At 37.9% G+C, this 26,339-nt stretch overlaps 1 protein-coding gene across 9 annotated transcripts in view; it reads right to left on the bottom strand.

Moving 5' to 3' along the window:
* Positions 1 to 7,099: 7,099 nt before the first annotated feature.
* Positions 7,100 to 26,339, bottom strand: part of LOC136244166 (uncharacterized) — a 27,061-nt gene continuing 7,821 nt past the window's right edge. The window contains exons 3-21 of one of the 9 annotated variants that reach the window (XM_066035698.1): positions 22,180 to 22,198; positions 21,436 to 21,492; positions 20,215 to 20,300; positions 19,805 to 20,105; positions 17,715 to 17,887; positions 15,905 to 15,978; positions 15,670 to 15,834; positions 15,436 to 15,510; positions 15,297 to 15,384; positions 12,566 to 12,692; positions 10,625 to 10,718; positions 10,224 to 10,277; positions 10,112 to 10,175; positions 10,004 to 10,065; positions 9,801 to 9,903; positions 9,174 to 9,269; positions 7,561 to 7,623; positions 7,247 to 7,523; positions 7,100 to 7,196 (exon numbers count right to left, since the gene is read on the bottom strand). In XM_066035698.1, coding sequence (XP_065891770.1) covers positions 7,177 to 7,196; positions 7,247 to 7,523; positions 7,561 to 7,623; positions 9,174 to 9,269; positions 9,801 to 9,903; positions 10,004 to 10,065; positions 10,112 to 10,175; positions 10,224 to 10,277; positions 10,625 to 10,718; positions 12,566 to 12,692; positions 15,297 to 15,384; positions 15,436 to 15,510; positions 15,670 to 15,677 — 1,131 coding nt within the window. In that variant the 5' untranslated portion in view covers positions 15,678 to 15,834; positions 15,905 to 15,978; positions 17,715 to 17,887; ... (2 more) ...; positions 21,436 to 21,492; positions 22,180 to 22,198 and the 3' untranslated portion in view covers positions 7,100 to 7,176. Of the gene's footprint in view, positions 7,197 to 7,246; positions 7,524 to 7,560; positions 7,624 to 9,173; positions 9,270 to 9,800; positions 9,904 to 10,003; positions 10,066 to 10,111; positions 10,176 to 10,223; positions 10,278 to 10,624; positions 10,719 to 12,565; positions 12,693 to 15,296; positions 15,385 to 15,435; positions 15,511 to 15,559; positions 15,595 to 15,669; positions 15,979 to 17,714; positions 17,888 to 19,804; positions 20,106 to 20,214; positions 20,301 to 21,435; positions 21,520 to 21,575; positions 21,881 to 22,179; positions 22,199 to 26,339 lie in introns of those variants that run through there. The other 8 variants (XM_066035701.1, XM_066035699.1, XM_066035697.1 and 5 more) reach the window with 8 other exon arrangements.

Below are 26,339 nucleotides of genomic sequence, written 5' to 3'. Positions count from 1 at the left end.
TAGTTACATGGTAGGGTGGGCAGCTATATTGTCAGCAGGCTGTGACCTTTTTTCAGTGGTCTCACCTTATACCAAACCAAACAATGTAGCATGCCAATTTGACCCCCTTTCCGAAAGTCTGCATGGATTCACCCCTGGTGTGTGCCACTTTTGTTATCACATAGGCTGAATTGTTTTGACATTGTCGGTGATTTGACAATTAATACCCAGTGAATCCTGGTGCTGACTCTTGCTTGTCGGGTATTACAGAAAATTTTTTCAATTTTGGAATTGAATTCTGTCCATTGTCATGATTCCTCAGAGTTGTAGACCCCCTAGCCACAGTTCAATAACTAAACAAGGGGATGCTACTTGTTCTACTGGAGAAACAATGAAAGTGATGTATGTGATGGAATTAAGGTAAAATTCAGCCTTGTCTGCTTGTATGCTAATGATAAATTTCTTTGTTTACTGTAGGATGGCATCACTCTTGCATTCGCATCACTTTGGAAGAGGGCAAGTGAATGAATGCTGTTGGAAAAATGTGGTTTTGTAACTAGAAGGGATGTGAGGATGCTGGCAATGTTTTTGACTCAGACTGCATGACTCCTATTGGATTATTTTTATCTAATTAATCTGCTACTTTACAATGTGTGCTATTTTGTAAATCTCTACTTATTAATTTTATCATATCAGTTTGTAAAACTCTAACTGATTATGAACTTCATGACTGCGTACATTTTACCATCCATGCAGTTGGGTCTAACACATACAATGATGGCTATAATATGTAAGTACACAACCAACAGCTAGCAGTCCATAGCAGAGAAAACGCATTAATGCGTGTGCATGCATGGTGTATCCTTGGACTCACACGACCAAAATTTGGTGACGTATGATCTATCCATTACACTTCCCGCATGCACGTACACACCCCAAAGATATATGCCATAGTAAAGGATCTATGTGTACACACATGCCAACTACATCTGTCTTCTCTTAGTAACCGTGCGAATAGCTCTGAGCGAGGCTCTGTGCTATTCGCACGGTCACGTACGAATAGCTCCGTGCTATTTGCACGTGACCGTGTGAATAGCAACTGCCCTTTTTTTTCCCCCGGGCTAGATGTAATGCCCTTTCCTACCACCCCCAGCACAAGAGGCAAATGTGCTGGACAAGAACTGAAAAGCGGGACATCTAAAAGTCCCTAGGGCCCTTTGTTAGGCCCATTTCCGGGGAAGCATCTGGTGATCTAAACGAGAGGGAGCGGCTACCACGGGTGCACATCGTCGCTGACCTCAACAGGGAGAAAGACAGGGTACAGCGAATCCACGCCAAAGTACTACTGTACGATAAAGCACCACGTTTGGAAAGGAGCTCAGCAAGCAATCTTTAAAGCACAAAGGTCAGCCACTTTTAACCTATCTTAACTCTGGAGCCTTGAAAGATAATGATGAACAAGCACCAACAGTTTACGACGACACTGGCTCAGTCAGTCAGTCTATGAACTCAGCTTTAAGGGAGCTTGAATCACGGCTGTTATCCTCACTCCAAGAGGTTATTATCTCATCTGTTGGATCCCTGAAAGCTTCTTTTGAGTCCGAGATCAGATCCCTCCACACGAAAGTCAGTGAGCTTACTGAAAGAATTCAACACCTAGAAGAAGACAAACTAAGCCACGGCATCCCCACGTTAAGCATGGACACTCTCCAACCATCCATAGAAACAATGATTAACTCTACTGTCACATCCCTCTTGTCTGAAGAGAAGGAGAAAGAAAAGAGAAAGCTCAATTTGATACTACACCGGATTCCTGAAAGTGCTTCAGAAGATGCTGTGGAAAGGAGGGTACATGATACTAATCACGTTAAATCCATTCTTCAAGACTACCTTAAAATCGACGTCCAGGTGGACACAGTTGCCCGTATAGGCAAAAAGGATTCTGAAAAGACAAGACTGCTGAAGGTTGATGTTCCATCGGAAAAGTTGAAGAAGCAGGTCTTGCATAACAGTTCAAAGCTAAGAGATGATTCTAACCCTGACTGGGTCAAGAAAATATTTATTACACCTGACCTTACACCCAAAGAACAAGCAGAAAACAAGGTTTTAAGAGAGAAACTTGCAGAGCTTAATAAAACAGTCCCAAGATCCTACCGTATAAAAAACGGTCAAATTTTAAGGAGGGAGGGGGACCTCCCTCCCACTTAATTAAGAACTCCTCTATCTGTAATCCTAATAGCGATGATTCAACTACTAATTGTAAACTTTACTTTAATGATCATAAATCTTTTAAGATGATTTCAACTAACTTAAGAGGTTTGCGTTCCAAACAAGAGTCTTTTATATATATGATTAATGCAGAAACGCCACACTTTATAGCAGGTACTGAAACCTGGTTGAACTCTACTGTATACACCAGTGAAATTTTCCCCTCAAATTATCAAGTATTTCATGCAGATCGAGAAGACGGGTATGGAGGAGGAGTATTTTTCGCTTGTCACAACACTATAAACTGTACCCAAATCCAAACCATAACAGATTGTGAAGCTGTAGCCTGTAAAATTAAGTTATCAGTCAGTCGCATGTTAATAGTGTTAGTTATATACAGACCACCAAATAGAGATATACAGTATATGCTAAACGTTTGTAATCTAATTGAACGCTTGTGCTGTGAGTATGAGAATGCTGTAATGTGGATTACAGGTGATTTCAATTTTCCCAATATCAATTGGGACCTTAATTCTGTCGTATCCAATGCCTATCCATTAGAGTTATGCAATATGTTACTTGACACTTTTAGTACCTTTGGGTTTACACAGTTGGTTGACTCACCTACAAGGGGAAACAATATACTTGATTTATTTGTTACAAACAGACCCGGATTGATCCAGGAAGTTAAGGTTTCTCCTGGTATTAGTGACCACGAACTAATTGTTATTGAGTCCTCTCTCGTTGCAACCTTAACTGAATCTCAACCTCGCACGGTGTACTTATGGCATCAAGCTAACTGGCAAGCACTTAGTGAAAATCTTTCCCACTTCTCAAATAACTTTGTATCCAATTATTCTACTGTCACCCCAATCCAAGATTTATGGAACGCTTTTAAGCAGGAATGTCACAGCTGCTTGGAACTGATACCTCAAAGAAAACTCTCCAAATCTCCAAGATATCCCTGGATCAATAACCAAATAAAGCACCTTTCCAGCAAAAAGAAACGTTTGTATAATAAGGCTCGTATTTCCTTCCTTGAATCAGATTGGAAAGCTTATAGAGACTTGAAAAAACGAATTCAGAGAGAATGTCGTAAAGCTCACAATGCCTATGTATCCAAATTAATTGACAGCAATGGCTCATTCAGTAACAAGCGTTTCTGGTCCTACATTAAGTCTAAGAGAAATGACCAGTGTGAGATTCCCTCACTTGAGAAAAATAATCAGATTTATACTCAGAATGCCGACAAAGCTAACTTATTAAATGATCATTTTTCATCAGTTTTCACAAAATCCAATATTCCATCAGATCAAATCCCTTCACTTGAGAATAATCATTATCCTGATATTACTCCCCTTCTAATAGAGGAAAACGGTGTCAGACTTCTTTTACAAAATCTTGACTCCCATAAAGCACAGGGTCCAGATGGCATACCAGCAAGATTTCTTAAGGAAACCTCCAATCATATTGCTCCAGCATTAACTTTAATATTTAATGCTTCTTTTCAACAGGGAAAGCTTCCAACAGATTGGAAAAAAGCCTTTGTGGTGCCAGTTTTCAAGAAGGGTTCACGCACAGATCCCTCTAATTATAGGCCTATATCTTTAACCTGCATCTGCTGCAAAATATTTGAACATATAATAGTATCCTCAATTTCTCAGCACGCTAGCAATCACAACATAATTTGTAACGAACAACATGGCTTTCGTAAAAATCACTCATGTGAGACTCAACTACTCGAAACTGTTAATGACTTATCTGCATCTCTAAACTCAAGCAATCAAATTGATCTTCTTTTATTGGACTTCTCGAAAGCTTTTGATAAAGTGTCTCATCCACATTTACTGCACAAACTGTCCTACTATGGAATTACAGGTCCTTTACTCAATTGGATAAGTGACTTTTTAAAAGATAGAGTGCAGCAAGTATTAATAATATTACATAACGACAGAAGCCAGTTTTGTAATGTTTTATCAGGGGTGCCGCAAGGCTCAGTATTAGGTCCTTTGCTCTTCCTTCTTTATATAAATGATCTCCCTAGTAATGTTACCTCTAAAATCAGACTCTACGCCGATGATGTAATTTTGTATAGAGAGATTCATAGTGCAGAAGATATTATTAGACTACAGAAAGACTTGGACATCATTGCTCAGTGGGCCCACACGTGGCTAATGAAACTCAATTTGACGAAGTGTGAACACCTCACCATAACAAATAAGAAAAACCCCATAAATTCAACGTACAATATCAACAGTCATTTCCTCTCTAAGGTCAATTCTGCCAAATACTTAGGAGTCACCTTTACTCACAACTTGTCTTGGCATGATCATGTTGTTGCCATTTGTAATAAAGCAAACTCTACACGTGCATTTCTGCAAAGAAATCTCAGGCAATGCTCTCCTACTATTAAATCACTTGCTTACCTCACTTACGTACGTCCAATTTTGGAGTATGCCTCTACTGTATGGTCCCCTTATGTCAGAACTGATATTGCAAGACTAGAAATGGTCCAACGTAAGGCTGCTCGTTTTGTCTTCAACAAATTCTCGGCATACTCCAGTGTGACCTCTATGTTGTCTCAATTAAACTGGCAATCACTTGAAGTAAGAAGAACTAATGCCATCATCACTATGTTTTACAAAGTTATCAACAACCTTATTTGTATTGACTTCTCACAAGATCTCCAACCAGTATTGTCATCTACCCGGGGCTATCTTAAAAGATTCATCAGTTTACCTGCTAGAGTTAACTCATATTATCATTCATTTCTCCCACATTCAATTCGACTTTGGAACTCACTACCTACTAACTTAACTAATACACCTGACTTAAACACATTTTGTCACGCACTTTTCATCTTTATAGAGAACAGTTATTTTAAGTTCACATCTTTTCACATGCACACAACACTCAATTATGAGGTATGTGCATTAAACAAATTTAAAAAAAATTAAATAAAATACAAAGGCGGAATTCGTGAAGAAAAATCGCCGGATCGCTTCGACGTGACGTAAACAAACGCTCATAACTTCCGTATCTTTGAGTCTGCTGCAAAGAAACAAAGATTTTCCAACTCCTCTTGAGCAGGCGAATAAGATGATATCCAGGGATTTATTGTTAGTCCCTTCCTTCACTAAGAAAGAGGCGTTCAAAACATTACGGAATTTTTTCAATACTTTGTACTGTAAATTTAGGCTTGCGCGATTGTGTCGGGTTCTCGCAGATCCGGTCACAAATGATCTAGTAGTAGCCGCTCGTATTCGTACAGTCGTAACCCGCACGTCGGCTCAATAATACATGCGTAGATATACTAAACTTTACAACTATGATACCTACTTCCTTGCCGCGACAATACAAATAGTTTGAGCTGAGCTGTCCCCAGCGTTGGCAACACACCGACACCCTCCTGTCACTCCTTGGTAGCTAGCTATTTGATGTTAGATGTGGTGACTGATAGGCCTTCGAGACTTAAGAAAAATGCACTCCAGCAATGCCGCCTAAAACTACACGAGCTAATCACGTGAGGGTGTGGCTAAGAAAACCTCACGAGACTGAATGCTCTACTAGCTATTTTAAAAAAAATCTAATAACAGAGGATATACTCAGTGATTTTCATCCTGTATATAAACAACATGTACATCATTCATAAATACAAAGTCACACTCAAAAGTATCATTATTCTCAGTGAAGGTTAGTATCTATGGTCACTGTTCAAGCAGGCCACTCATACTGTCATCTCCTGTTCATACAGAAATTTTTAATTCCACAGCTTAGGATCTATTCAATTTCTTTTGAACTGAACTCTATAAGTGCCAGTCTGTAGCAACTTGTAAGTCTATTTTGAGAGCAAAACTGTTCAGAGCTATCACTTCATCACAACATATCTTCTTAGCATGCGATTGTCCTGAATGGAACACTTGATTGTAATTTAGTTATGTCCTTGTTTAATGTTACATGTTCATTTGTATGTTGTACTTTTCCTTGTCATGTTTGTACTGTGTACATAGTCACATGTATCCAAGGATTTGTAATTGTGTGTTTTACACATCCTAAGGCCATGACAAATTAATATTATGTTTAACAGATGCAGCTGCATGGTCACTACTTTGGTAAACTCAAAAATAAATGTAAATCACGTGATCTCTCACCTGTCAAGATCAAGATATCCTAATAGAGCAGTCATGTAAATTCAACAGTCAGATGCAGCTGAAATTATTTTTTTACCGGCAGTCACTACTGGTGGGAAAACAATCCATGAAACATGATCAATTTGGTATGGTCTAAATGATTGTTTTTCACTCACCCCCTACTAGCTATATACGTTAAATTTGTCTAAAATAACAAGTATAACTCAAATCAATGGACACAAGCTTTGATTATTTTTTACTGTTAGACTCAGCCTGCAGGTACCTTGTGGCATACTACAATACATATACAATGAATGTATTTACTATTGTCCAATTTTTTTGCTGACAACCAGTGACAGGGCAAAGTGATGATTTTCATGTAGTAGTTTGTAGTGACTTACCTTGCTGTACTCACTATCTTATTTCATAACAGGAATTATCCATACTTTCCATAGTGACTGACCTGATTGTAGAGGCACTTCTCAAACTGTGATATTTGTAACACTGTGTAACAGGCTTGGCTGAAAACAAATGGCCACTTCATTTTTTCAGTAATGATAGTTGGGATGCACCGGCATTTAGACACAAATAGATATGGTATGCTTCAAGTTCACTAGTACTATATAGTACTACAAAAAAAAAAAGTAACCAAACAAGTACAAAGAAAAATTCAAATAAGGATCACAGTAATGAAACAAGCAGATATACTGAGATATCTGCAGATATACTAGCCGGCATTTAATCCCTACTTCTCTACCACTATATATCCCTATGATTCCTAATTCTAATTTTTCTTTTTACTTGTGGATATACTGTGAAATACAATCAATGCCTTATTAGGAAAGTATACACCACACAGTTACTGGTAATATCTGATTCCTGTAATGAGACAAGTGAATTATTACCAAACTATAAACTACTCCACTAACTGTTAGGTGTTTTCCTTAGTGATCTTCTCCTGTTAGAGGATGGTAGAATAGGAAGAGTACATCCTCCACTACTGGGAGTGGTGTCCACAAAGAACACTTGACCACCACTAGACAATTTACTACTTGTCTTCCTGCTACTGGTCTGACTGAGTCTCTTTTGTTTTGTTGTCTTCACTTTCTTGTGTCTCTTCTTTACATTTGTTACTCCATCAGTTAGATCTGAAGTGTCTTCTTTAGAGAGGCTACTTGAAGGATTCTTATCTTCCTCTTCACATTCCTGTACCATGTATACTTATTGGTACAGTGTCCCCTACCACTGGTTCATCCTCACTAAACACTTCCTGCTGTGGGGAGGATGGTGGAGTGGACTGTACCTCCTACACAATAACATTAAACTAGTGACCTGATAGTAACAATAGCAATACAAAATAAGTAGTAGTCAATTTACAAATTCACTATAAAGTACATCAGCTCTCACAAAGAACGCTTAGCAAGGACAGTAGCTGATAAGTCAGTGGTAAAGTATACATCATAGTACAATCTGACATACTTCAAGTTATGGCTGGTCCTACCCTAGTCATTAGGATTACAGAGCATTACAACAGAAAAATGCCACAATTTCAAATAATCCCTGGGTCCGAAATTAACACACCTAATATAGTCATAGTCTCTGTGTAATACCATAAACAATGAAGCAAAGCTGTCTTCCTTCTAAACTTGAACACATCAATGAGGATGCAACATGAAGGAATGAAATAGTACACATCGATACTGGTATGGTATACCTTGTATTGGGTAAAAGTTGCTTGAAAGAAATACAAATCTCAGTCCACAATTTGAGTACCAGTATGTAGTACCAGGAGCTCATAAGTGCCGCAAGGCGTTCGCACCTTTGGCACTTATAAGCTCCTGGTAGTACCCATCGGTATAGGCAACCTCCCTAGTTTCACTACTGTTTTTATTTGTTTGATCAATCAAACAAAACTTTCCTTGTACTTGTTTGTTTACCTGTTTTGTAACATTATTATGAATGGTGCACCCACAAATGCCACATTAGAAGAAAGAATGGTGCCAGGCTTATTGTTTTTTGTCTGAATGAGTGCCCCATACTGAAATAGTGAAGTGGTCATTACACTTCATTTTCAGCTATGATCAGCAGTTACACAGTGTTACAAATGGAGAAAGGCCTCTGCAATCAGTCCAATCACAATGCAAAACTCAGACAATTTCTGTTACAAACATAGGGAAGCCATCACGTCATGCTATTGTGAATCACCTGTCAGCAATGATAAATAGGACACAAAGTACACAGCTAAGTCCACAAAACATGCATTGTACATGTTGTGGTATGATAAAGAGCACCTGTCAGGTTGAAACAATGTCAAACAATGAAAAAAATCAAGCCCTTAGCCTTAGCTGTTATCAAGTTACGCTTCTCTGAAGGAAACCTTCATTTAGCTCCAGGTTGGCCAGAGTTCCTTGATGGAGTTGAAAACTTCATTTAACTACAAACTCAAAGTCTAATCACTAGCTATGTTGATATCTTGTGTTATGCGTACTTGTGTGACATGTAGTAACAAAATGGTGGGAAGGAAATTCACAGTACAGATCTTTACACAACACCACTGAGCTGTACAACCAAATACAATCATTCCCAGGTTGGCCAGAGTTCCATCTGAAGGAATCGGTCACTCAGGCAGTCAGTGAGTGATTAGAAAACATCAACGAATAATTTTTTATTTAAACAACAGGTCCTACTAAAGACACTTTTGTACTTGGTTATACCTAACCATGCACAATGAAGAGGCTGGTTTCTGGTCAATTTTTTTTGTGAGAAAGTGCAAGCCTCCACGATCCCTAAAATAGAGTACCATACTGTATGATACACTATAAGGCCATATCCTTCACTACCCCACTACAACCACACCTGATCAACACTATCAGTGGATGATGGAACAATCACAGGATCATCAGTTGTGTCTGTTGTGTCCACTACATCATGATCACCAATAACTTGTAGTGACTGTAGAGCAGAAACAATTTAGTGATGACATCACTTGTTAAAGGTCAATTGTGGTCACATGATACAATTGTATTTGTGGTACATGTTCCTCATGTTTGTGGGTACAGTAATAATAACCACAACACTAACCAACTGCCACACAAATAGATAACTCTTTTGTTGTTATGGAGCTTCCTTTGTTGTATAACAATAAATCATCTAATGATCCAATAGAAGTGTTTATACACAGAGTACTACAATATGAAAACTTCATTTAGCTACAAACTCAAAGTCTAATCACTAGCTATGTCGATATCTTGTGCTATGTGTACTTGTGTGACATGTAGTAACAAAATGGTGGGAAGGAAATTCACAGTACAGATCTTTACACAACACCACTGAGCTGTACAACCAAATACAATCATTCCCAGGTTGGCCAGAGTTCCATCAAGGCATCAGATTATTTGTACAGCTTACCACTGGGCTCAGATAAAGCAGCCAGCAAAGCAGACCACTGAACCATGGCTGTAAAATTTAATAGTGTATACTCACATCCAATAGTTCCTCAATAATGTTCTCTGTAGTGTTATATAACATCACTGTGGTGACATCACCATCTGAAGATGACTGCTTTAAGTTTAATTTCTTCATCAACCTGTATGTGTGTAATTATAAATACAAAAATAGAAGTATATACAATTTTGTATAAATACATCAAGTTATACAAATACATGCAGCAAGAGAACACACGTCACCTTGGGTGTGTGTAGTGTAGCCAGTGTACAAATCCTTTAGGAGCAGGTAATAGTTTATCAACCTGTTAACTGACATGTATCACTATACAATGATAATATCAGTCACACCTTAAAGTCACCAACTCCAGTTTGTGTGTGAAGTCTGTTACACATAATACAACAACACAAGTACCTGTAGCAATAAAACACTCTAATAGAACATACACTGAAATGTTCTTACTTGACATAACAATGATAATCCATCTGGAGAACTGATGTTTTGTCTATTACATACCTGTGAACATGGAGGAAGATGATTACAACATGATTACGCTGGTCAATAGTACAATTACATGTCAGTGTTGTAACAAGTGATCTATTAACAGTAACAAGTGATCTATTAACAGTTAACAAGTGATATTAACAGTAACAAGTGATCTATTAACAGTGATATTAACAGTAACAAGTGATCTATTAACAGTTACATGATTGTTGTGAGTACATAGTACATTGCACACAAAAAGGTACACATAGATACAACAAAACTTTAATACTTGTTGTAAACACACGCACACACACACACGCACGCCCACACGTACACACACACAAACATGCACACACACAAACACACGGTACTCTCACTTGTACAGTAATAACAATACTGGTAGGGAACACTGAGGTAGTTTATCAGGTGAAATTTGTAGTACCACATTCAGATAATGTACACGAGAGTGTCCTACAATATCAGAAGATCAACATCACATTTGAAACATCAACTACACTATCATACAGTACTACTTGTACACATACTAAATAATTGGAATACACAAAATATCAATGTTAATGTTCAATGTTCTGTTGCTTTGTTCTACTATACTGACATGTTTTGTATAGTGTTACACTGATATACATATGATCACATTTACCCATACCGATTATTTCCTCATTCTTCTAAGCGATATGCTGATATTATAACCAATATTCTTCAGAACAAGGGAGGGAGTCACCTAAAGTCTGTGTGTACATTGCATTTGTAGTAATTAATTGCGTGGAATATACTCTTGGCTTGTAGCTGTTTAATAACTATTTGGCTTTTGAGGCTACTGGAAAAACTGTAGCAGACCTCATAGACTCTGCCACCCAGACCTTTTGCAAAAGGAATTGACTAATTGCATGGGTGGCCAATAAATATACACAGCCTGCTATAGCCTTGCAACAATACTGTACTAAACAGACAAGCATCAAGCCTAAACAGTTATAAACGGAACACCACTGCATTTACTGTCACATGTTCATTGCCATCTTTACTGATTGATTTCAGTTTATCAGATAATTATTTCTGTTTCATTACCAATATTTGTAAAATTAGTTAATATTGGCTGTTACCAATTATTCAACCGATTATCGATGCAACACTAGTTTTGTACCATGTAACAGCAGTTTACAATTTCTAAATTTTGTTGTCTATAAAAGTTTGCAAGTTGAACAAGACAAGCCTATGTGTACATGTAATGATATTACACAAGTACTGACATGAGTTGAATAGTCTCTGTGCAAAAAGTAAGGAAGAAACACGATGAGGTTCAATACATATTTTAGTTATGGGACTCCAGAAAACACGGAATACGGAATAACGGAACAGCGGAATAACAGAAATTGGTGAAAATTACATTCTTACATTTTACTACTATATATACAGTCTATAGCATTTATACAATACTCACCTCGTAACAATTCCACAGAGAATCCACTAAGGCAATCCTCAGGGCGATCTTTAAATAGAACGAGCACAAAACTAACCACTCTAGAATAATCTAACTCAGTTAAAATACTTTCTAATACACTTTACTACAAAATCGCTACAACACTATAAGTTCTTTCTGCTACAGCTACTTATACCAGCCATCACACACGAGTAACTGCCCGAATTTATTAGAATCAAGCTGCACAAAAGTGATGTCAGCTAAATACAGCACTTAACCTTTTGAATTTACATTAAGCTTGTTTGGCGATGGATAACTAACAGGTTAGCCAAAGTAGATTATTTCAGAGAAGATTTCTTAGGATGGAATGATGTCACTAATAAATTCGGGCAGTTGCTCGTGTGTGATGGCTGGTATAAGTAGCTGTAGCAGAAAGAACTTATAGTGTTGTAGCGATTTTGTAGTAAAGTGTATTAGAAAGTATTTTAGCTTAGTTAGATTATTCTGGAGTGGTTAGTTTTGTGCTAGTTCTATTTAAAGATCGCCCTGAGGATCGCCTTAGTGATTCTCTGTGGAATTGCCTATTGTATAAATGCTATAGACTGTATATATAGTAGTAAAATATTAAGAATGTAATTTTTGCTTATTCCACTGTTCCGTTATTCCGTGTTTTCTGGAGTCCCTACAGTAACAATGTGTGGCAGTCATAGTAACAGTGATCAACAATTATTACATTATGATCATTTTGTATAATCAACTGGTAGTATGACTACAGTTAATAAAATATTTTGATAGTGCTTCATTGTACACATGGTCTGCCCCTACCTCCTATGTGTCTTCGATTCAGGTAACTAGTGCTTATAAAGAGTACACAACTAACCTAGTATAATATGTAATATCAAGATCACATAATCCGGGGTAGTAGTCTGGTGATCCCCACTAATCATCAGGTACTCAGTATACAATGACAAGATGGCTGACAATAACTGCTCCTGACTGGGAGTGGTCTGTAATGAAATAATTGTAAACAAACATATGAAGTATTGAGATAATGTCTTCCTGTATAGTGGAACCTGTCTTCATATAATTATCAACCACCTGCTTAGACACATCAAGTCAGGTTCCACTGGGACAGAATACACTTCATTTATGTACATGCACCATATAACTAACCACTCTATATAAACTAGATGAATAAAATATTGAACATTTTAAAGGAAGAATAGGGATCACTGAAAAAGGCTATGAAACAAGAAGGGATTGCTGGGGTGGTAATGTAAACCACAAATCCCTATTTTGACTCACTGTCATAGATTTTAGTTACATGCCCCATCAATTTGAATGGTTTACATTACCACCCAGTGATCCCTTCTTGTTTCATGGCTTTTTTAGCAATCCCTATTCTTCCTTTAAAATTTTTAATTTTAGCTTGTGTACTTTTTATTAATCCCGAAATGGATTATTTTATTGATAATGATTGAATTATGCATAGTAATGCAGTCAGTATTCCAGTACAAACATGAAACTGATCAAATTGCAATGTGCATACAGAGTCTCCTAATATGCGCTAGAATTTATACTACTAGTGTTTTCAAATTCAATACAATGTTTGTTATCAGATACACTTGACTGCATTACTAAAGTATTAATGTGACTGCTCTATTAAAGTATTTTGATATTCGGTGGTAACCTGCCCATGTACAATAATCATGGAGCGAAAAACCACCTTGCAACAGTCTTCAGCACAGATGGAGCTTCCTGGCCTATACTGAGTTTAATAAGAGAACAGATTTAATTAGCAACAAGTAGCACACACCAGAAAACCTACTCTGAATGTGATCTTGTATGGCTTTGTATGTGTAATGGCATTTTTGGTAAGAAGAAACGGCCCATTAGAGGGGTTTCCATCTGAAAACAAATTCAAAAAAGTTCAAGGACCATGGAAACGCCTTGCTACTTTTATCACAGTATTGTGGTTATGAACTAAACTAAATGTCAGTTTTGTCTGAAATACACTTAACGATTCCTTTTCACTTGATACTTACTAGTGGACCTATACTCATCACAAAAACTACCAGAGAGTTGTTTTGAGTTGGAGGATGCTTTCTGAGGTGTACTTTTTATTAGAGTTTTTGCAAAAACATGGGTGATCTCTATCAGCATTGAAACTGGGTCAGGTCATCCGGGTCACACTTTCTCCAGGTCATCCCGGTTTATAGATTATCCGGGTCTGACCCGGATTGGATCATGTGAGAAACGAAATTGTTAGTGTGACAATGTGGAAACTTATTAACGCTAATCACGCAGCTCATTCGTGAGTCACGTCCACTTATCACATTACAAACGTACCCTTGGCCACACCCATTTATTAGTAAGTGCAGTCTGTAGCACGAAACCATGTCCGTTGCTGTCTGCAAGCTTACATGGAGCCACGCCCACTAATCAATTATTGTACGAGTTGTACATAGTCTAGTCTTGCAGCAGGATAAGTTCTTTTGTGAGTCACACCTACTTTAATATATCTGGAAATTGTAAAACTAGGTATGCACAAAGCCACACCCAAATGCTACCTGTAAACTCACAGTAGCTACGTGGAACCAAAACCCACTGACTGATTTTAAAATATAAACTTACCGGCTTAGTTGTCACTCGTTTACTCAACACAAATTGAATGCTCAAAACGTAGTCTCGCTCGCTCGAGACTACCCAAAACATAGCTCTTGTCATGCGCCTTGGCTTTAATTAATCCGGGTCACATCCAGGTCAAATCCGGGTCTGACCTGGATTGCTATCTGGGTCAGTGGGTAATCCGGGTCAGCAGTAGTGACCCGGTTTCAACGCTGATCTCTATTATGAACCAAGCGCTGAATCGATCATGGTTTTTTTAGTATTCGAGTACTCTCTAGAGTTACTGTAATGATCGGATAATACCCATTTAACATGTTTATACTGACTTTAAGCATTTTTCAAGTAAAAACAATGATACACACACTATAACATTTAAGTACTGATGTTAGTGTTTCTGACAAGAAATTAGACCAATCAAACTCTGTAGCCTTCATTGTGTCACTCCCTGATGGCAAATGCATCATGTGAGCTGGGTCATGTGTCGTGTGATCTTAACAAGTACTCAAGTACCAATTTTACTATCTGAGTACCAAAATCCTTAATGAGTAGTCAAGTATTTGCATTACTTGTTTCAGCCTTATTATGAACCCACTATCGTAGGAACAGTTGACCTAATAAAGTTATTCATGTAAAAAAATTGGCTGTTTCATGGGCCCAAACAACCCACATTATATTCACTGTTCTATTCTGTTTTGGCTTTGTTTATTTTTGTAGCTACTTTGTTCATCTCTTTATTAACTAGCGGAATAAAAAAAAAATAAATTAGAAATAAGGATTGCTTTAAAAAGCAACAAAACAAGAAGGGATCACTAGGGTGATAATGTAAACCACAAATTCCTATTGTGACTCAACTCAAATTTCCAAATTTCCTTGGCTACATGACACACTATAGCAAACCAGTAGTGTATAATATGTACTTCAAAGTTCCCACATAATTTGCACATATCACAACACATTTCTAAATCCCACAAATTATCCATTACTTTTTTGTTGTCAGTAGTAACGTCATCAGTTGGTCGACAGTTATAGGTGAAGAGACAAGTCCACATCACCTGTTTCAATTTTCTGTAACTACATTACCAAATATGTAAATGAGTTATAAATATAGTAACAATCACTTACTAGTTACGTGACCTCTTGGTTGGCTTAGTATCCACTGGATTGGTTGGCATGACATCCACAAGATGACTAAAGATCCTACAAACAAGAAAAGTAGAAGTAGTTCGTGTTGAAGAATTTAGTTCACTTCAAACACAACTTCAACCAATCCACCTTTGCCTCCTGAACGAAACCAAAACAAAAATATGCATATTAAATTTGTAAATATGTGTATACACAGACACATAATAAACTAACCAAGTCATTCACAAGCTGGTCATATCCTAAAGCTGGTCACATCCTCAAGCTACTAGCGTTAGAGATGGGTGGTATTGTAGTTTTGAAGAATGGGGTAAGAAAATACCTTGAATACCCACTAAAATTACGATTTGCACTTATACCCACACCTGTGTTATTAGTTTTCTAAAGGAACAAATGAAATGACAATTGAACTAGCAAGTAAAATTGGAAGTACCCCCAATAGTAAACAAACCTTTGGTGAATACTTCTACATACTGTACATCGGCTGTGCTTGTATGCGGGACTTGGCTTCATTTATGGTCATGACTACAAAAAATTTAATTGCTATGTTTAATTCAGTATTTAGAAAACCACATTGGTATTTGAAAAATACCTTCGTTAACTGCTAACACCTAAATACCTCCCAACCCTAATTAGTGTATTCAAATACGTGACCCAGTCTGAGAAAACCAATCTTATCACCCATATCAGCAGATTTGATTTTTCACCCAGGACACAAAGTTACATGAAAAACTATCTAACTCCACAATCAAAATCAGCTAGACTTGAGTTGTCTGGTTTTGCTGGCTGCCTTTCCCAAGCCCAGTGGCGATATGTACGTGCAGTGTGGGGCCTTAATGGAGCTCTGGTCAGCCTATGGATGACTGTATTTGGCTGTACAGCTCTGTGGTATTGAATAAAGACCTGTGCTGTGAATTTCTTTTCATTTAGCCAATTTTGATACCCGAATGACCCAAAGCTTGACCTAATTCATCTCTACGCCTTCCTTTTCAATTTTTAAACACCATCTTGCCCACCTTCCAGCCCCCCCCTCCCACCTCCCACCCCTTTTGCAGCTCTCCTGATACAGTCAACCTCGGTTTAAAAAAACTATCTAAAATGGCGGGAAACTTAGTTGTTGGCTACTTGGACAGTGGATGCTCTGGAAGGTAAGGAATTGGTGTAACACATGTGAAAATTTGGTACACATAACTTCAACCATTGGCAAGCTACAACACACTAAATACTTAAAACCGATACTTTTAAATAGGAAATAACACCGATTTTCCCACATATTTTGTTACCACAAGGTTTGCTTGGTATGTTTTTTAGCTGTTACATATCTGTACCATTATTGGCTTTGACTTGTACAAGTATAAAGAATTTTAAGTTCGATTAGAGATCATAGAAAAAAGTAGTGAAACAAGGGAGGTTACCTACACCAGAAGATATACTGGTGGACATTTAATCCCTAATTCAGTCTATATCCATACTAGTATATCTTCAGGTGTCTCTTGTTTCACTACATATACGATTCCTAATCGAGCTTAATTGTTTGTTTACTTTGTAACATTACTATGCTGAACCCACACACTGCATTAAAACGGATGGTTTTTGTTTTCGTCTGAATGTGCCCCAACTATCAATTACTGAATTAGCGAAGTGGCTATTATATATTCATTTTTATCTATGTTACACAGTGTTACAAACGAGGAGAAGGACCTCTGCAATCAATCCAGTTACAATGGACGATTCCCATCAAATGTAGGGAATTGGTACCTCACATTGTCAGCAAAGATAAATGGGACACAAAGGAGGACCAGGTACGTAAATCCATGAAGCATGCATTGTACATACTGCGGTATGCTAAAAGGCATCTATCAGACTGAAGCAATGTCGAACAGTGAAAAAATTAAGCTTGTACCCTTAGCCGTTACCGAGTTACACTTGTCTGAAGGCATCAGTTAGTGCCAGGTAGTAGAAAATCCCAAATTTCATAGCAACTTTTTGGAAGTGGCTGTACTGAAGTGTGAAGGCAATTTTGAGCTTGACCAATATGTCATGCAGTGTTGGGGTCGCTACTCTAAAAATGTAACTCACTACATGTACATGTTACTAGTTACTTCTATACAATGTAATGCATTACAGTTACATATTACTCCCAGAAAAATAGTAACTAGTTACATATTACACATTACTTTGAGGGCTATAACTAGTGTACATATTACATATGTTCATTACAAGCTATAAATAAGTCCAACCTTCTAAACACATGCACCCACCTTACAACTACAAGTGACACGAGCGCATTTTTCTGATGTAGATCAGCCTAAAAAACATACTTTGTTGCAGTATCTTGGTCTCAGGGGCACTCCCCCCACACTATCACTCTTTGTTCTTGCCTGTACAGTCATATTCAGTGTTGTCAGGACCCCAAAATGCAGCCAATCACGTCCTGGATACAACGTGCATTAACAAGTTGATGTTGTGCTACTTCTAAAAACCAGGAACCATGCAGCTACAGGGTGTAGCTAACTCATCTGGAATTAACCAACTAAGTATTGCTATTTTATTATGTTGTGCAATAATGCAAAATTACTTTATTGTAATTCTCAGATTTCGTAATTCATGAAATTTTTGTAATTCTTTAATTACTTTGCTATGTGCACTGCTAAGGAAGCACTTGTTAAACAAACTGCTTTTAACAACATATTATGCACAGAAGTATCTTCTAAACTTTTGACTAACGTGTTTTTTCCAACAAATTCTCTCGACAAAGCCTCAAAGCTGTTCTTCATTTTTGTTTGCGTACATTAGGGATACGTCCCCTTTTCAACCAAAGGGATAGGCCATTCCTGGTAGTCTATGAAGCCTGCACTGTTGTTTCTCAATTGTTAAACGCCTGTAAAACCTGAAGGGAAGGTAATTCACAAAGTCTGAGAAGAGTCATCACACCCGTGTTTCAGACCGCTGAAAAGAAACCACCTCAGAGCAAAGTTTACCAGTGCGCACGTTAATTTGATACAGACTTTATTTCGCTTTTACTTCTTACACGTAAAAGCTGCTTTTACCATTTAATGATTTTGCTCACGTGGGTGCGTACAAACAAACACAGATAGGTAGATAGATAGATAGATAGATAGATAGACACACACACACACACACACACACACACACACACACACACACACACAGACAAACTTTTACGAAAGCAATTTCAGTAAACCAGGCACACGCTCTTTTAAAAAAGAAGTAACGCGTTACAATTTTCGGATTTAATATCCATTATATATCACTCGTTACTTTGTCATGTAATGCTTTTTAAACCCCAGTGTGTGGGAGTATCAAAGCGCCGCGCTGGGTTATAACTACCATACAGCTAGACAGAGCGGTGCTGCTACTGTACGATATATTAGTTATCACCCAGTGATAACTAACTTATCACCCTGTTGCGGAGCCACTCAGTCTCTTTCGTGACATCATAATAACCGCGAATGGCATTGTTTACCAATGGAACAAAGAGCCAAATAAGGAAATATTGATACAAAACACACCAATACAGCACTTAAAACTACCTAAATCTTACAAGAAAACTGTTAATCCTTTACACAATAACACTACAAGTTACCAATACCGTGATAGCTAGTTTAACAAATGTCAAGAATAGTCCATGACGATTTTCGCTCCAGCAATCACTCCCAACGGTCACTATGGTGAAGAACTAACTTCCTCTAGCTTCATCGTTCTATCTTGGACTATGGTAGCCACTTGTTGGTCTTTATTTTTCTCTTGCACACCACGCAACACCACCATACCAATTTCTGACGAAGGCGAATCGTACCTGGAACCGCTGCTTCATAACACCGCCCTTAGCTACAGTTTGTAGGCAGTATGTAAGGTCTCTCTTGTAGCTACGAAGTAGAATCTCCACACAATTCGGACGGAATCTTGAGCACAGTGACAGGAACTCAAACCGGAACTTAATTTACTATCCGTAAACTTCTGCGCACTCCCGCGCACTGGGATATAAAACAGTTATATCCCATATACTTGGATGATATCATTGTTATTACACTCGTCCTCGGCTCCGCCTCGGACTCGTGTAATAACAATGATATCACCCTCGTACCGGGATATAACTATAACATATTATTTCGTTATAACAAAAGTAATATTATTACACAATGCTTTACAAATGTAGCTTGTTACCCCCAACTCTGATGCTATGTAGGTATTGTGAGGCTGGTTTCAGTGTAATTTTTTGGCCAGAAAAGCCCAAACCTTTATGATCCCCAACATACAGTACTAGAATATTGTATGATATACTCACATATACACTACACTACCACAACACATGATCAACTAAACACACCTTTGATATAATCATGGAGCAGTTCATGATGTTGATGGCATCTTACGCTATGAGTTTAAATAATTTGCCTGTGGTGTATAACTGCCTTGTTTTTCTTCCTGGCTCCATGATAAATTTTGTTTCGTTTGACCAGGATAAGCTGCAGAATAGTGGCAAAGCACCTAAAGCATCATTGATCATGGAAAATTGTTCAGCCCACCCTGATGAAGAGCTACTGATCTCAACGGATGAGCTAGTAATGTTTATTCTACCAAACATCAGTATCATTAATTCAGCCCATGGAGCAACATATTCTGGAAACCTTAAAGTGGTGATAGTGGAAAACACATTATACAGGATATGATGGTGAAGTATCACTACAGTTAAGCATGTACAGTATAGACAAACACTATACACATCACATGACCTACCATATTCCAGTGGTCCAGTCAGTGTTGTAAGATGTTCTGTTGCCAGTTAACATTTGTTGTGTGACTGGTCAATAGTAACTGAATATCTGTAGAAGTAACAGTATAGACATTACATTATACTAAATGGAGCGGCTATCGGTACAACACTGCCATACAAATATTTATTCATTTAACTGTTGTACGGCAAACTGCCATCATAACTCTAGAATCAAACACACTAGTTATGATGTTAAGCTTTGGTTTTGGTAAGTTCGAGGTGAGCTAGGACTGGTCCAGCTTTGCCTGCCTTGCACCTTCCAACCCAAACCAAGAATTCACCATAAATTTACCTTCATACAGACAAAGACATCACTATGCTTAGCAAGCAAACCTAAAGTTAGTAGTTGGGCTCAGCTTTGGTGTCTTTTTCACCCAGGTGATACAGCTAGCTAATATACATGTTTTTTGATGGCTCACATTTGTAAGAGGGAGTGGGTAGCTAATAGTGGCGTAATGTAGAACTATAACCTAACATAGAGCGTCCTGAGTTTGATCCTCAAAACTGTTGTACTTTTATATTTGGGGACCCATTAGTATAAGTTTTATTTTTAATTTCATGACTGCCAAATCACAATACTAAAACAGGTATCTGTACAGGTTATGTGTACAACATGTTACACTGAATTTTATGCAATACAAGTGTGTTCCAGTCCAACAAAGTTGTCCCAACTATACACATAGAAGAGATAACAATTGCCAGGTACCTGTCCTATATCTTTGGGTCATACAACTCATTGTTATCCTTGCTGAGGACATTCAAACAGAACACAGTGACCACAAACTTTATGCACTTGTTTGGGTATTCTTAATTGCACAAAATATAGGACTGTATGATGCAGTGGACAACTAAAACAATATTTTTTTTGCCAATCTACTGATGCATTTGACACTAAAACACATTACAGTGCTCCCTTGAATACTGTAATTATTCGAACACTTAATTATCCGAACAGTAGAAATGACTGTTCTATTAGAGTATTGTGAGTATTCCATTAGAGTAATAGAATAGGGCTCTGTATATAAATGAATGGAGTTTTGAATATCTGACAGGTCTTGGTAACAGATAAGGAGCACTGTACAGACTAGTATACAAGGTAGTATACAGACTAGTATACAAGGTAGTATACAGACTAGTATACTAGTATACAAGGTAGTATACAGACTAGTAAACAAGTCACTAACACTGATGGGTAGGATCCTGACAAGTTCTGATCTCTGCTAGTCGCTGGTCTAACTGTCCTAACGTAAGTAATGGTATCTTGTCTACTAATGTGACCGGATTTCACATAACAAGGCTTCCACACACACAAAATCAAACTTACGTTTTTACCAGAAATGGATTGCTGGCCTAATACACTATCACATTCCACACTGTACTTCCTTCAGGACTGGCAAGTCTGGTTTCTGTGGCAGCTTTCTTCCGACCCTGTCAAAGCCACGAGTGGGAGATTGGCGCCATTGAATGGCCATGGCTTTGTGATAATGGTGTGTAGTGAGCTGGGACTTCACAGAGAGCTCACCAATAGTGTTCTCGGTCAATTTGGAGTGATTTGAGGGCCATGGGGAGCCCAAACTTGGCCTCTGGATTCCAATCGTCTTCTTACTCCATTTTATACCCGTATATTAAGACCACCATCCACCCCCACCCTCCCACCCTATTACTATCACCTGTGATATTATTACCCACTCGAGAAAAGCTGCCCAAAACAGAGCTAATTTTGGGTATCAGAAATGTATACACTCACTCAGTGATAGCTAGTAAATAGATGCATACTTGGTGCAAATTTTGCTTGCACAGCTGTAGGCACTGGGAAGTTATTACACAATGATTACTTAAAATCGCCATATCTCCTAACGAAGTTTTGTGCGTCGAAGCCGGGTTTTGTCAAATTCAGTCACTAATGGTGGAATAACCTTCTCTCTCACCATCTTCTTAGATAAGACACTAAAAAAGAAACACACACACAATGAATATGTACCTACATGAAGTAAATATCTGAATAGCAATGCATTATAATCAGGAGCCACCTGACTACAGTGTACGAAATAACAATGGACAATAAATTGACCATTCACTATAAAAATGGTTCCAGATCAACAGATTACAGATCAAACACGTCGAGTTCAATTATGAGTATAGCAACTATGGGAGACATCAGCGAGAGGGAAATCAAGCTAAAAACTGTCATTTGTGACTAAGACCTGGACTATACGTATATAATAGGTACTGGTATAGCTAGTCTATAGCTTGAGCTTTACTGTTTACCTCGCAGCATTATGCAGCAACAACACATACACATCATGTATTAAGCACACTTCTGTAAACCATTAGTCGCTGCAAGTAACAGAACCTAAGGTGAAAAATCGCTACATACACTGTAACCAAGTCCACATTCTTCTCTGCTGGAAAATTATGACAACAAGGCTGGATATCATGTGACCAAATTTATTAGAGTCATGGGATGTATAGTGATACTTGTGTTTTAAATTAACTTTCATTAACATTACTAAATATTGTTGATGAGTGTGCTCTAACTAGGATGATTTTTTAAGCCAGAATTTTGGGCAGCGCGCAAAATTTTTGGGATGATCCCTACTTAAAAATGGTACAACACCATTTGATAATTCTCAATGCTGTATTCAAGGTAGGTATACACTTCTTATGATATCCACTTGCTGTAGATAGCATTTTTGTTGTGTAGCTATAATCCTGTGAAAAGGCTGCAAGGTGAACAATGTATGTTAACGTAGTATAGTTTTCTTGTAAACTATGTAGAGCTAGACTAGCTATAGTATACTAATACATCTGTGGCTTTGGTCACATAGTGATAATCAAATTCCCTGATGTCCTTCCTATACTGGGGAATTCCAAATCTCTGCAATGTCTATAAGCAAATATGTGCTCATGTCCTCATCTATCACAAGAAGTTCTTAGTAACACATCATGAGACAAGTATAAAATAGCTAAGTGAAACACAAGTTTGAAATCTGTAAAGAGACTTCGTTGAATCACAATCACACGAGCTGGTCCGGTTCAACTGTGTCAGGTGGGAAGTGACGTAGTGAATCATATTTCGTTGCATCTTTCAGATGTGTTGCAAAGACTTGGAAATCTCTGTAACAGTGTTGGATAATGAGGCTGGACTGTGTACATTACTATAATCATACAGTACAATAGTACTGCATAGTAGGGACGATGGTGTGGGCGTGGTCCACGAAGAAAAATCTACCCAAAATCATCTTCGGAAATCCTTCACGGCCATTTCACAGTATTGGTCAGGTATAAACAAGCCCAAATGTGTTTTCAGAATGACCTGAAACATTTCCAACAAGGTGCTATGAAATTTAAAAAAAAATTAATTTTAGGGAATTTTCTACTGCCTCACTGATGTGTTCAGTCAAGCGTAGCAGAAAACTGGCTACAGCTACAGCCTTGCTTCTTTGGCAGAAACACTTCAAATTTTGTGGAGAAAAAATCTTTCACAATATTAAATACCTACGATGTGTGCACTACTGTCTTACTGTTTTATCTTTGATCCTTCCTTATTGTGGCCATCTCTCATGGGTACGGCTTCCATCAAAGCACGCACACCACAGTGCCCCAACATATTGGAATAAACATGTAGCATAATTGTAGCAAGCACGTGATTTTAATGTTGGGATACACCTCGGGATATGCTCCTGCCTGTTCAACATCGCCACTACACGCGAAAGGATTAGAGTGTTTGCTTTGGCTCGAAGGTGGTTTCTTTTCTGAGTTTAAAAACCGGTTGTATATGGTGCCTATACACAGACTCTATGGGTAGCTTTCCCAGAGCACTTTTCAGGCGTACTACAACTGAAAAACACCGTAGTAGGCCTCATAGGCTCGCGTATCTCGTCATCTAGAAAGTGGGCGTGACCCGTACTATGCAAACTAAAAGTAAGAGCAGCCCTGAGGCTTTGTTGAGAGAATTAGTGTAAAATAATACTGTAGACACACTATAAAACAGTTGAAAAGATACTTCTGTGGGTAATGTGTTGTTTAAAGCGGTTTGTTAAAAATCCGCATCCTTAGGAACGTTTAGCTGTGTATTTCGAGAATTGCAGAGGGGGTGTGTGAATTACTAAATACGGTTATTCAATAAAATTTACAAAAAAAGTACACAAACAAGTGCAAGAAAAAATTAGGAATTTTCCATATGAGTAGGGACTGCAGCAATAAAAAGCAATGAAACAAGCCGCTGAGACAAAACACAACTGAATGGTTGCATTTTAATCCCTACTTACAGGTTAAAGTAGGGATTAAAATGTAACCATTCAGTTGTGTTTTGTATCAGCGGCTTGTTTCAGTGCTTTTTATTGCTGCAGTCCCTACTCATATAGAAAATTCCTAATTTTTTCTTGCACTTGTATAGTATGTAATTGTACACATGCATGTAGAAGTATTGAGATGTGATAATAAGAATTGTAGTAAAGGAAACGCGTGGTCCAGTCCTTGCACTGTAGTGCCCCCCCCCCCCCCCCCCCCCCCCCCCCCAAGCCCGTTACGTCTCCAGTAATTCAAACTCGAGCTGGACATGTATATCACGTGAGCTATTGATCTGCTAAACCCTTAAAATGCAAATAGCCAATGACATAAAAACTGGATGCTATGGATATCCATAAAATTGTATTGAAGCCATTTGAAAAACAATATGACAACTACCGGATAACTCTTTCATTAGCTACAAAGTTTATGGTATACTCCAAATGGCATGTGATGTGTTGCTGGTTTGTGGTGAGGATAACAGTTTAACGGGTTGTGCCAGTCTATTATCTCAGTTACCTGCTTATTCTCAATAAGCAACTGAAGTGTATAATTAAGTTCATGGCTTCCTCTGTCACGTAACTCTCTCAAATAATACTGTATTTGTTGGTCTAGCTTTTCCGCAAGTATTAGTAGTAGTGATGGGCAATATTGATATTTTGCTATACGATTATTGTCATGAACAAATATCACGACTATCGTCAACTTAACTTTTGTAATGATTACATTATTACAAACTAAACATATTAAAATTTAAAATAAGAAATAGGGATCGCTAAAAAAAGCCACAAAACAAGAAGGGATCGCTGGGGTGGTAATGTAAACCACAAATCCCTATTTTGACTCTTTATACTCAAATGGAGCATTTATAGATAGTCAAAATAGGGATTTGTGGTTTACATTACCACCCCAGCGATCCCTTCTTGTTTCGTGGCTTTTTTTAGCGATCCCTATTTCTTACTTTAAATTTTTAATATGTCTAGTTTGTGTACTTTTTTTCCAAATCCACTTATGGATTATAAGTTAATTGGCACATTATAGTGTAGCCTAAGCTAACAGAGATTCCTCAGTTTTAAAAGGTTAACTCATTAACTAGATATCTTAATGTAATATTAATTTGTAATCTATGATAAAGACTGTATTTTCATCCTGATTTGTACACGCACAAAATAATAGGGTAGGATATATTAATTCCTAGTCAACTCAGTGTTTCAGCCACCATCGTCACACTTTGTGCCATTGCTGAAAACACACTGCTATATGAGCTAGCTACCTGTCAGAAGAATTACTGATTGTGCACCTATCATACAGGAGACAGTGTTGATGACAGCACAGGAGACTTGAAGAAGAACAAGATGTCTTAGGTGTTTATTCTAACAGAAGGACAAGAATGAAACTCTAAGATACAAGTTATAAGAATGGTAACTGTTAGTGTTATAATTCCTGTAGAGTCCATTTAAAAAAAAAGAAGAAGAGAAGAACGATGCATACATCAAGCATGTGCATTATAGGTGTAGAGTTGTCTAGCAGAATAGGTAGTGAAGAGATAGCTATACATTGTAGCTGTAGTGCTATTATTGTAGTGATGACACTTACAACACCTTTGCACAAATGTACGAGTTGCACATATCAACATGCAAGGCTGCATGCAGCAGCAACCGTGTGAGTTGGTGTTAATCAAGCTAAATAGGAGATGGCTAGGCTTGACCGAAGTCTTCCTATGCCGGTGTCTGCATGTACAAATCACAATGTCACTATACTAGTGGCCAGTGGCGTAGTCAGTCTTACATGATTATCA

Source organism: Dysidea avara, chromosome 14 (assembly GCF_963678975.1).
Source record: "Dysidea avara chromosome 14, odDysAvar1.4, whole genome shotgun sequence".
Classification (NCBI taxonomy): domain Eukaryota; kingdom Metazoa; phylum Porifera; class Demospongiae; order Dictyoceratida; family Dysideidae; genus Dysidea; species Dysidea avara.
The sequence above is the reverse complement of the archived record's forward strand: the minus strand, read 5'-3'. Positions and strand labels throughout refer to the sequence as shown.